Source organism: Mya arenaria, chromosome 2 (assembly GCF_026914265.1).
Source record: "Mya arenaria isolate MELC-2E11 chromosome 2, ASM2691426v1".
Classification (NCBI taxonomy): domain Eukaryota; kingdom Metazoa; phylum Mollusca; class Bivalvia; order Myida; family Myidae; genus Mya; species Mya arenaria.
This window is the reverse complement of record NC_069123.1, coordinates 50,387,260-50,399,912: the sequence shown is the minus strand read 5'-3', so window position 1 is coordinate 50,399,912 and position 12,653 is coordinate 50,387,260. Positions and strand designations below refer to the sequence as shown.

General features: G+C 34.4%; 1 protein-coding gene across 1 annotated transcript; it reads right to left on the bottom strand.

The window, feature by feature from the left end:
* Window positions 1-309: 309 nt before the first annotated feature.
* On the bottom strand, window positions 310-11,506 carry LOC128241443 (COP9 signalosome complex subunit 4-like). The gene is made up of 11 exons (XM_052958373.1): window positions 11,414-11,506; window positions 7,745-7,827; window positions 6,642-6,793; window positions 4,602-4,705; window positions 4,173-4,326; window positions 3,688-3,838; window positions 3,271-3,355; window positions 2,694-2,779; window positions 1,991-2,106; window positions 1,660-1,744; window positions 310-1,164 (listed from the first exon to the last, which is right to left on the bottom strand). The coding sequence occupies exons 1-11, from the start codon at window positions 11,482-11,484 to the stop codon at window positions 1,028-1,030; spliced, it is 1,224 nt and encodes a 407-aa protein (XP_052814333.1). The 5' UTR covers window positions 11,485-11,506; the 3' UTR covers window positions 310-1,027.
* Between the last annotated feature and the right edge of the window lie 1,147 nt (window positions 11,507-12,653).

The following is a 12,653-nucleotide window of genomic DNA, read 5'->3' as shown; positions in this document are numbered from 1 at the left end:
AATGCTACTTTAATACACAGCTCTCTGTACAATGTTTTGTCCCTTATAGAATAGTGCAAAGAGTCCAATACCTGGGTATAATCGATCAAATCAAATAAGTGGAAAGGAGAACATATCTGATTGGGCTGCAGCATTTTGTGAACCGTAATCCAGTCATGCATGGATAGATCTTGTTGGTTAAAGAAAGAAACAGAGCTCTAATGGATATCTAACTACATTATAAGTTTGATTGATATACATAAGACTGCATAGCGTTCATAATAAATTGTTTATGGATGCAAGCACTTATCATATAGAAACTGATCACAATATCTATGAGTACTTTAATGTATGCTTAGAAGTGAGCCAAAAAAATGTACATTTCTAAGAATATTCATCAAACAGAATTTTAACACAAGATTAAGTTTTTGAACGAAGATTACTGCTTTATTTAACATTTCTGACATTATCAATAATGAACACAGATTTCATAAAAAGACAACAAACACTTTAAATGTTCATGGATATGAATGAAAGTGACAATCAAAAGTACACTCACTTTGCAATAAAAAAGATGTATCAAAACAAAGAATGCCATGTTGTTCTTGAAAGTGATTATCATTTGTTTTACAAACAAAGCGTAAATCTAATATAAAGAGAAGAAAAGGCTTTGCTCCACATTGTGCCATACATTTTCATTAAATCATTCATAACACAGTACTTTTATGCCTGACCAAAACATTACAGCTGTATTCAAAAAACTCTTTAAATACATTAAGATTTTTGAAAATCTGCAACACCATATCTAGAAGATTATTCTCTATTTTAACAGCTTTATATGAGCATACACTTGATTCTACCATAATCAGCCATGCTATCTGCAGTCTACACAGCTGCTTAAATCACATAGTATATGATATATTCTCTTTCAAATCTGTGTGAATTTGGACCATAATACAGCACTAAGTTTGTCATATTATCACCAGGTCCTGACGGCTTGCTATGTCCCAGTGTTCAGATCAGACAACAGACCAGACTGTGTCAGTGTTCATGCCTGGGTGAGCTGGGCCTCCATGGTTTTCAACATCCAGTCAGGTTCAGTGGCTGTGATCTTCTCAATGATGTTGTTCACTTGGAAACACACACCTTGGATCTGCCGGTCCCACGTCGGCAGCGTCTCACGACCTGACATGAAAAGAACACAAAAATGCATAATGTGAAAATAAATTTTTTTGTTTGTTGATAAAACTCTGAGAAAACAACTTTGGTAAATTGTCAGAAATACTGTTTGTCCGACAGAATGTGGATTATACATAGCCAAAAATAATAACTTTGGCAAAGAGAAACAAGCTCCTTTGAATGCAGAGAAACTAGTACTTAACCAGAGACCCTATGTGTATATCACTAACCTTTTGGGTGTTGTACATACTGTTGAACAAAGGTTTTCTTCCTTATTGTTCAATATTTTTCAATGAAATTCAAATTAAATATGTTATTTTGGATTGCGCCACTGACAATTAAGAAAATCTCACATAAATTTTGCAGTTCAGATATTTTAGTGAACATATTTTGATAAACGACTATGCAATGATAAAAAATTGGCAATCATAAATATTTCACCGTTACTATTTTTGTTTTAACTCTGAATTCTCAGTTCAAATGTAGTGCAAAAATACTCACATTCAAAGTGCACAATTGAGTCAATCTGGTCAATGTAGCCGTTCATTCTGCTCTCAGTGATCATCTGGGACGCTATCTTTTCGGCCTGTTTAAAAAAATGGAAACATGGCATTTGGATCTAAAAATCACAAATATATGTCTCTTTCATAAACAATGTTTGATTAATAACAAATTGAAAAATAACAAAACACTACAGCGGAAAATCCAAAACAAAATTATTTTCCTAACATTTAGCAGTTTCAGCCATTTGTTTTATTGAATATTGAACGTTTATCCTGCAAGTTGTTTTAAAGCCATGTCAGACAGACAATTCCCACCATAGAGCCTGTACCTTTGCTGGAGGGATGTCAAGGAGAGATCCTAGCTCTGGGAAGGAGATGTTGTTGTAGAGTTTGCTGGCTGACAGCAGGTTGTGCTCTATGACTGCTCGGTCCAGGATCGTGGAACCTGCATACAGGTTACAGAAGATACAGTTTGTAAATAACACAGACTATTCTATCATTATAAAAAATGCAGGATAGTCCTCAGGAACATATGAATATCAATTCTGATATTGTGTCAAAGTTAATGATAAAATAAGGTTACATGCCCAAACATTTCTTCTGATAAAAGCAGCTGATCAACCCATATTTTGAACTTGAAAACAGACTAATCACGTCAGTGATGACACTTTCCACAGGCTACCTCGACACAGGATATCTTTCTTTATTATTTATAGTTTCAGGCAGATTATGTAACTCCTATTATATGAAGCACCAGTGCTCTCACGAAGATACTGCGTAATAAGTTTCAGAACAATGTGCCCCAATCTAGTAGTTTGCTCCACTAACTTTTGCAGCAAACTGCCCGACTTACCAACCGACCACCAAACCAACCATAAACTTTGACTTTAAACAAATTGTTTGTGGGGATATGAAGATGTCAATGAATAAATTGATACCGACTTATTTAAAATGCCTATTGCACTATACACCCTGAAGCATTTGCATTTGGCTTTAAATGTTTGCATTTGGTTGTCAATAAGCGAGACATACCGTCAGCTGTGACGGCCTTCTGGTGCGGCTGTAAGAGGGCGGCAAACTCCTCTAGCTCACTGCTGCGGATGATCCGGTCCAGGTACCTGTAACACAATACCACATTTTATACCACAGAAATCCTTAAAAGCACCTCAACTCCTAGCAACATGTGTTTGAAGTAAAACAAACATTACATCGGTGAAATGTATAACACAAATGCTCAACTGCACAAGTTATTCACATAAGAGTGGGAGACAATTCACACATTGTGCAATTATTCATACATAAGAACCACTTACACACCAGATAGCATTCTGAAGATAAGATGCCAAAACTTGAATTTTGATGCAAATAAATTTGCTAAAATTGATGACTTAAAGTATACAGTCCAAAATTTACAACAAATTCATATGCACACACACACACACACACACACACTTTGAAGCATTGGTGGAAAAGTGACCACACAGACAATGAACAAACTTAAAACAGACTCTTTAGAAAAAATCCATCCTACAGAAACTAATTACACCAAATTATGTCATATTGAACAACTTCTTTCAAATAATATAAGAAAACATTTTAAAGTACTTGCATTTTTTCCAGTATGTTATAGGCTGGTAGCTTTTGACATCTTTCATCTTTGAATAATGTCGCTAACATTCTGGACCGCTGCTGGCCTGCAAAGATATTTTTTAATTCATAAAAATCCCTTTTGTTTTTGACATGTTATTTTTTTGAAGGTTTGCTTGACACTATTAATGATATATAAAATTAAAAGTTTTTCCGCAACAAAACAAATTTGAATATTTATGACTCTAAATAAGTATATGTGCAGAATTTGCCTTTCTTACAAAAACATACCTTGAAAGATTAATACTATCTTTTGGTAAAAATAATAGCAATGGTTTGCATTTTTGGGGTTACCACATACTCTTATGCCTAATTGTGCATTTGAGTTTTGGAACATGCACTTTATATATCTTGTTCATAATTATTAATAGGAACCAACCTGCTGATGCCAGGACTGTACAGATAAGGGCGTTTTTCAGGGCTGTGATTCTCTCGTCTTCAGCTACCAGGGATTTATAGGACAGCTCATTGTAACGCACAGCTGCCTCGATAAACTTCCGCCGGAAATCCAGTACCCTCGCATAGCATGCCTGTTATAAGTGTTAAATGAGATTTGATTTTGGATTATAGCAGCAATATCTTTTTTGTAATCAAATTAAATCTTTCGTTCCATAACCAATAAATATATAAAAGTTTAAACTCTTCAATACATCACATATCAGAAATCAAACTCCACTAGACACGTGCACATTTATACAGTCATGAAATATGTTCCAGCAAGATTTATTATTTGCTGTCAATATTTCAGATTTGAATGCAAATGTTTACAGGACAAAAGTTCCATAAAAGAAACTATTAAAACTCTTCACAGGCAAGATCCAAATACGGCTTTATTTCAATCACAGTCACACCACTGGCAGTTACCTTGTAGTGTATCTGTAGTTCCTGGTTCTGTGAGTCAGTCTGAAGGAGGGACGCGCGGTTGATGTACGCCTCTGCTTGTACCGGGTCTGCGTCCTCCAGGTACAGACGAGCAATCTTCAGGTATGTCTCTAGCTTGTACTCCGGCTTGTATTGCCTACAACACATACATGTGGGGTACTGTTACCATGAAACATGCAGATGTTACATCTTTGTTTTTAAGTTATTATAATTTCTCATCTTTGCTTGAGGTCAATGATGAGTGTAGCTTTATGCTTATGCCTATCACAGTTGATCCCTGCCCAGATCTTACTAGGAATCATTTTTAGCAATAACTGATGAGAAAAATATATCTTTGTCTTCAAAATACTGCAACACATTTCACATATAAGACCTTATATCTTTGTTGACTATACGTAAACACTGTCCTACCTCTGCCCGGTTTCCATGGGAATGCCTACAAGTATATTGGCTGCCTCCTTCCATGCTCCTTCCCGCTCATAGATATCAGCCAAGTGTTGACGAATATCAGACACCTGCATAACACACAAACCATGTACCATATTCCTGTAATGGGCCTTTGATTACTTACATTAACCAGTTTAGTACATATATTTACAATTTTTAGAAGTGAATATTTTTCCTTTCACATACAAGCATGATCTAGTAAACATTAAAAAACAAGAAATTGAGATTTTTGATAAAAATAATACATCTGTTCAAAACTCAAGATATAACAATATCGAAAGCTAGTATTACAGCACACGCCAAATGATCAATTATTGAAACCACATTTCATGGCATTATTCTGTTCATCAAATAATCTTTGTGGTATTAAGCTTTGTAATTTAAGTTGGTCTTTTCATTTATTTACCTTTGAATGATGATATTTTCCCGACTTTTTGATAGTTATAACTTATAACTTACAAGGAACAATTACTGCAATATCATTTATTTATTATAAATATGCATCATATTGTATTGATTACAAGTAGGTGAATGACTGTTATTTAAATGCCCTTTGGGCTTTGATCTTACATGAGTTTTGCCAATATATTTTAACAAAATGATTTATTAAAAGGAACTTGCTCCCGTTTTTGGACCAAAAATAAGTTATCCTGGTAATGCATCTGAAAACACTTATTTTATCATTATATACTGTATGATATTGAAATTGCAATTATAGTTTAAAAAAGTATTTTTGGTTTTAGTGTGGTGCGATACACGCCGGTAAAGTCAAGAAAGAATTAAGATTAAGATGCCTTAACCACTAGGCAACCAGAACTTTTACAAAAGTGATGGATATTTTGACCATAAAACAATACATTGATAATCAACCAATCATGCAACAACGAACCGCTCAAAGCCATTATTAACGCTAATGAAAATTGTGTTCTTCAAAGAAGACATTTTAGCAAATATCAACATTTGCTAATGGGTTCCAGCTGTTGTTATCTTAGTTTTAACACTCCTAATGATTTGCCACACTTTATTTCATCATTCATACAAAAAAATGCATTATACAAACATATGAGAGAGTCCTTTTTAGTAAGATTGGGCAAAAGCATGTCAATAATAAACTAGAAATGTGTCCATAGGACACGGATGCCCCCACTTCGGTTTTTTGTCACAGAAAATAAGCCATAATGATTTTTGAAGTATTTTTGGCAAAAAAGGGCCGTAACTCCTAAATGACTAAAGCGATTTCCATGACTATCGAACTTGATCAAGATATTATGGTCACAAACATGTGTTTAAAGTTTGGTGAGGATTGGACAAACAGTTTTCAGGAATTAGATCGGAAACAATCTTCGGGACGTATTTTTCAAGTCTTTTTTTGCAAATAAAGGGCCGTAACTCCTAAATGACAAAAGCGATTTCCATGGCTATCGAACTTGATCAAGATATTATGGTCACAATCATGTATGTAAAGTTTGGTGAGGATTGGACACATACTTTTCAAGAATTAGATTGGAAACATATATTTTTGAAGTATTTTTGGCAAAAAAGGGCCGTAACTCCTAAATGACTAAAGCGATTTCCATGACTATCGAACTTGATCAAGATATTATGGTCACAAACATGTGTTTAAAGTTTGGTGAGGATTGGACAAACGGTTTTCAAGAATTAGATCGGAAACAATCTTCGGGACGTACGTACGGACAGACGTACGTACGGACAAGGGCAACCCTATATGCCGCCACTTTGTGGGGGCATAAAAACCCACAGACCTATACATAGTTTTACATAAAGCCAGGTTACTTGGCAATCATATCGCAAAATAATTGTCATAATGGAAGAAACCATTACAAAAATCTTACTTTGTCTATTATCAATTATTCGATACAAAATTTGGCTATGTAGTTCCGTAAAATTATAAAACAACAAATATGTTTTCACTTTAGTTTTTTGAGATGTAGAGTAAAATTCTAACACAAGAAGGCAGGCATTATTACTAAGTGGGCTAGCTACCTGTTCCTCAAAGGAGATGACGCGTGCCTGGACCTTCTCCAGGGTGAAGAGAGCAATCTGCTTGGCAGTGACATCTTCCAGTTGGGGCAGTTGGGAACAGAACACACTCAGGAGCTGGCGTGAGATCACCAGGCTCACAACCTCATTCAGCACTAAACAGATTTCATACTACTGTACTGGTCTTATTTCACACAATATCTTACTTTTTGGTCAGAGAAATAAGTTTATACTGATTATTATTGTTATGTGATAAATGATCAAGAGTATATAAGTATAACCTTAATACATATGTAATTATGAAGATGGCTTGTGATTAAGTAGCTGTTTCGTGATATACAGAAGTTTGATAAAGATAAACAATTTACAGAATACAATCCTGTGGTATTATTAACAAACATATATAATTCCTTGTATATCTTGAGTGGTCAATCGAATGGTTAGATGACAACCAGCATCTTAAATTCAGATCCTTCATAGACAAACCTGTTCTACTGTTATTACACAATATAATATTTTAATATGACTCAAACCTGTTGCTAAAGCATATTCTTCTGTGAAAACAAATAATTCTTCACAAAAGTTGGCCATAAATTGTATGCTTGTTGCCAAGCAAAGTAGGTATTCAGTCTTCAAAAGCATGTTTGGACCGTTCATTTTAAGTACGGTATATAATCCAAATGAAAATCTAAATTTATAATTTTATGAAAAATGCAATTAACTATCAGACATTCAGCTGTTATAATACAAGTTCTGAAATACTATATATGCTTACAAATAGACCTCACTTTTGCACATATACAGAATTAAGTCAAATTTGTTAAAAGACCAGATGATGCTGAAAACATGTTTTCATCAACATCTGTCAAAATTTGGAAGAGTTTGTTGTTCAATTTTTTTTTTCAAAAATTCAGTAGGAGAAATGAGTTTTTTTTGGTCTTACTGTGCATCAATTTATCAAAAGATTTTTCATAGAGACTGGCTTATAATTATATATCATGGAGAATTGAAAAATTCTTTAAAAACAACTACAAAACTTTCCTATACTGGTCTTCATTTAGTAGATTGTTGTAATTTCAAAAAACCCCACAAGGAATAAGTCTTACATGCTTCCACAAATGTCTGCAGCTGAACAATGAAATCTGGGGAGCCCTTTGCTTTGAAAATGCCATCAAGAATGGTCTTGTACCTGAAATAATATTAAACTATGTAGTGTGTTCAAATAAGAACCAGCCACCTTAGGTCAGTTGGTTACAGCACCGTAGTAGTGACCTGGCTGTCATGGGTTTAACTTTAAGCCCCACATTTGGCACACTTTTACTCCCAGATTTAAGACAGTATTCCATGTGTACGCGGTCTGTGTCAACTGTCTGCATACATCAGCATCAAAATTTGAGAGCGGAAATCATATCCTATGCAGCCGCAATAAGAATACAGTAGATAGTTCTTTCAAGTAGAAATAATATCTGATAATAATAAAATAATTTCATTTCAATAGTAACAATTGGTTTCCATATTTTCAGATGAGCAATAATAAAATAGACTAATTTATTTTCAGAAAAAAAAAAAAAATCAAATTGAACTAATATTAACTTAGAAGTTTCATTCTCCATATCCTTTGCTTTATGACAATGTTTTTAAGCAATCTTATTCATAAATTGTTCAATAAATACAATTTTTCTCCACTATTTCTGTATATTTTTCAAGCCGAACACTATCTGCTAATACAAGGGCTCATGGTCATAGGAATTAACCCAACAGTATATTACTGGTTTGTTTTTTACATACACTAGAGTGCCTGGATCAGCCTTAAAGGTTGATGGTGGGGGAGGAGTGTTGTATGTGTTGATAAGAACTAATGCCAAATTAGCTCAAGATTACGCACAAAGACATTTTTTTCATAGGTAGACACATGGGATTCATACTCCTTGTGGTTCACTCATTAGTGAATGCAAAGCGCCGCTGTTGATCCTATTTTTTGTGATATCTTTCACTTTGTGAAAACCTGGTTAAAAATATATAAGTTTGGTTACAATATGTCAACCTTTACTTAAGTTATTTAGTACCAACAGTTTTTCTATTTTTAGTAACAGTGAAATGACCTTGACCCCAGATGACCCAAACGCACTCCAAGGAAAGGTCTCCATCAACTCTTCCTTATTACCAACTTATTTCAACCCTAACAAAAGTTATTCAGTTTCAACTGTTTTCTATTTTTAAACAGTGGCCTTGACCTTGACCCTAGCGCCCCCAAATGCAATCCAATGAAAGGTCTCCATACTCAAAAGTTTGGTCACAATATGTTAACCATAACTAAAGATATTCAGTTTCATATGTGAAATCCTGGTTAAAAATGTGCCTGTCAAAGGCAATAAAAAATAAAAATAAAATAAAACAAAAACATTTAAAACTAGAAGCGCCGCAATGCGACGAAACCAGGTTTTTGTTATGGGCAATCAGAAATTATAGCCAATTAATTTGTTGTATGAGCAAGTTCAATCTGCAGCTTCATATAAGCTATATTCACACTAAGATTCATCACTATCCATCAATTCTCACTAAGTTGTTGGGCAGAAAAACATTTTTCTATTTTTAGGAACAGTGACCTTGATCCACCTCCCAAGCTAGCTCTTCACATAAGCTACCTTCGCTCTAAGTTTCATCAATATCTATCAATGCTAACTAAAGTTATTGGGCAGAAACCATTTTTCTATTTTTAGCAACAGTGACCTTGACCCCACCCCCCTCAAAAGAAATTCCAAGCTTGCTTTTCACATAATCTACTATTACCTACACACAAAATTTCGTCAATATCTATCAATCCTAACTAAAGTTATTGGGCAGAAACCATTTTTCTATTTTTAGTAACAGTGACCTTGACCTTAGCCCCACCCCCCTCAAACGCAATCCCAAGCTAGCTCTGTACATAAGCTACATACACACCAAGTTTTATCAATATCTATCAATGCTAACTAAAGTTATTGGGCGGACGCCATTTTTAAATTGATAGTAACAGTGACCTTGACCGTAGCCCAACCCCACTCAAAAGCAATCCCAAGCTAGCTCTTCACATAAACTAACCACACACCAAGTTTAATCAATATCTATCAATGCTATCAAAAGTTATTTGGCAAAAACATTTTTCTATTTCAAGTAACAGTGACATTGACCGTAGCCCCTCCCCACTCAAAAGCAATCCAAAGCTAGCTCTTCACATGCTACCTACACACCAAGTTGCATCAATATCTGTCAATCCTAACTAAAGTTATTGGGCGGAAACCATTTTTCAACTTTTAGTAATAGTGACCTTGACCATAGCCCCTCCCCACTCAAAAGCAATTCCAAGCTAGCTCTTCACATAAGCTACCTACACACCAAGTTTCATCAATATCTATCAATGCTAACTTATGTTATTGGGCAGAAACCATTTTTCTATTTTTAGTAACAGGCGACCTTGACCTTAGTCCCACCCCCCCCCCTTCAAAAGCAATCCCAAGCTAGCTCTTCACATAAGCTACCTACACACCAAGTTTCATCAATATCTGTCAATGCTAACTTAAGTTATTGGGCAGAAACCATTTTTCTATTTTAAGTAACAGTGACCATGACCATTTTTCTATTTTAAGTAATAGTGACCTTGACCTTAGCCCCTCCCCACTCAAAAGCAATCCCAAGCTTGCTCTTCACATAAGCAACTTACACACCAAGTTTCGTCAATATCTGTCAATGTTAACTAAAGTTATTGGGCAGAAACCATTTTTCTATTTTTAGTAACAGTGACCTTGACCTTAGCCCCACCCCCCTCAAAAGCAATCCCAAGCTAGCTCTTCCCATAAGCTACCTACACGCCAAGTTTTATCAATATCTATCAATGCTAACTTAAGTTATTGAACAGAAACCAATGTTTGACGCCCGCCCGCCTACCCGCCCGTCCGCCCAACGACAACCTCATTCTAATAACCCGGTTTTCATTGAAAACCTGGTTAAAAAGTCAATCAAGGGCCATAATTTGTATTTGCGGTTAATATGGACTTCTGAGGCCTAAACAACTGTGTAATTTATTAAGTCAATTGAATGATGGGTATGGAAGTAATTAGTGAAAATCTCAACTTGCCCTCAAACTTTAACCATACACAATGTGCCCTGAAACAATCATAATTATGTCAATCAGGGGCCATTATTTGTATTTAGGATAATATGGACTTATGTAACCTCATTGTGTGATGGTCCTTATCACCTGTGTGAAGAATCAAGTAAATTGAATGAAGGGTATTGGAGTTGAAAAGCGAAACTGTCAACATGCCCTAGAAATTTTATTGGACACTGACACCAACGCCGGGGCGAATAGTAAAGCCTCCTTATTCTTCTACTAGTCAAGCTCATAATGGTAGGGATGATTTTCAAGCTATTATTTTAAATGCATGCACAAAGGTTGCATGTCAGTCTGTATTTAATGTGTTTTAGGTGGGAATTTTTCATAGTTTTCAAACTTCTCCATTGTTTAATTTGCATTTTCGGTGTTACCCGAGCCCAGCATATCATCTTTTTATGTAGGTAATATAGCATGAACTGTCATAGAGCTTATGTTATTTCTTGTGGCTTAGTCTTTCACTTTTCTGACAATGTAAAATGTATAAGTCAAGATCAATTATTTTAGAATATATTTGGCGTTGACATTTCAATTAAAATATAAAATACGTGAACTCAGAATTAAATCTGAAAAGTTATGCCATACTTCAACAGAATCGTGCTAAGCAAACATTATTTAAATTTACCGTTCTATGACATCTTTCGAATGTGATAAATTTGCAAGTTGTGCAAGTTGTTGTTTGACATTAGCCGCCATTTCCAAGTGTCTCCTAACATTGATTAGGTTACATTCAACGCTGAACGCGAAACAGGCAACAGTTTTCCTGGACGACGTCAATCTCCTTCATTAAATTTAGCTTACATTTTTTGTAAAGTTACCGCGTTTGTACTTTATGTTATAATAGCTCGTTGGATGACGAATATCATTATTTAATGGAATGTAATTTCTCTAACAATGACAGAAAAATATGTATTAACCAATTCTATATTAAACATTCAAATATGTATAAATTTTGAATGTTGATGAACTCTAGTGATAGAACTGTACTCAGCTAAATTTAATTAACCTCATTCTCCCTAACATATTTTACTCATTATCAAATTATTTTATTTTTGTTATTTTTTTCACTTTGTTTCATGACCGACTCGTGTATATGTTTAAACTATAGTTTGTTTACAAAAGTTTGTCCGTTTTTTTTTGTACATATCACATGCATACGTACATTATGGCTTCATTTTTTAATTAAACTTGAAACCTACGCAGACAACAAGCAGAAATCTGCTACCAAGAGAAAGTGTGCTTCCTAGTCAAATAGCCCCCATTTTGGTCAACTAGCCCCACTTACATTTTAAAATTGGTCAAATAGCACTCCCATAACGCCCCCACTTTTTATATCTATGTATGCATACTTATCATGTCATTCCAAAACATTTTAAACCTTTAATTTTACCAAATGAAGTGCAACCAACATTATTTGTATATTGATAAATTTGACAATTTAACCAAGTAAGATAACAAACGTTTTAAAATATTACTTATAAATTATATATCAAATCTTCATTATAAATGTTTCTAAGCCATAAGTTTTTAGTGTTTTTCTTTCTTTTAATATTGATTACGCATTAAAATTAAAGGAACATAAAGAAGATATAATTTAACATTTTTTTAAATTTTGAAATAATTTGCACATTGTATTCTTCACTTATTTATATATTTATTTCACGTCTTTTAAATACACATTTTGAACAGTATTCGATGCATAAGACATGGTGTTCGTCGAAAAACAACAACATGCAAGAGCAAAATCAATGTAACGGAGAGCTAAATCTTGTATATTAATTTTCACCTTCTTATTTCAGCTCTAACTGTTGTAATACCAATATGAGTGCCCAAGCAGACTTGACCAATAACCTGGAAAATACAAT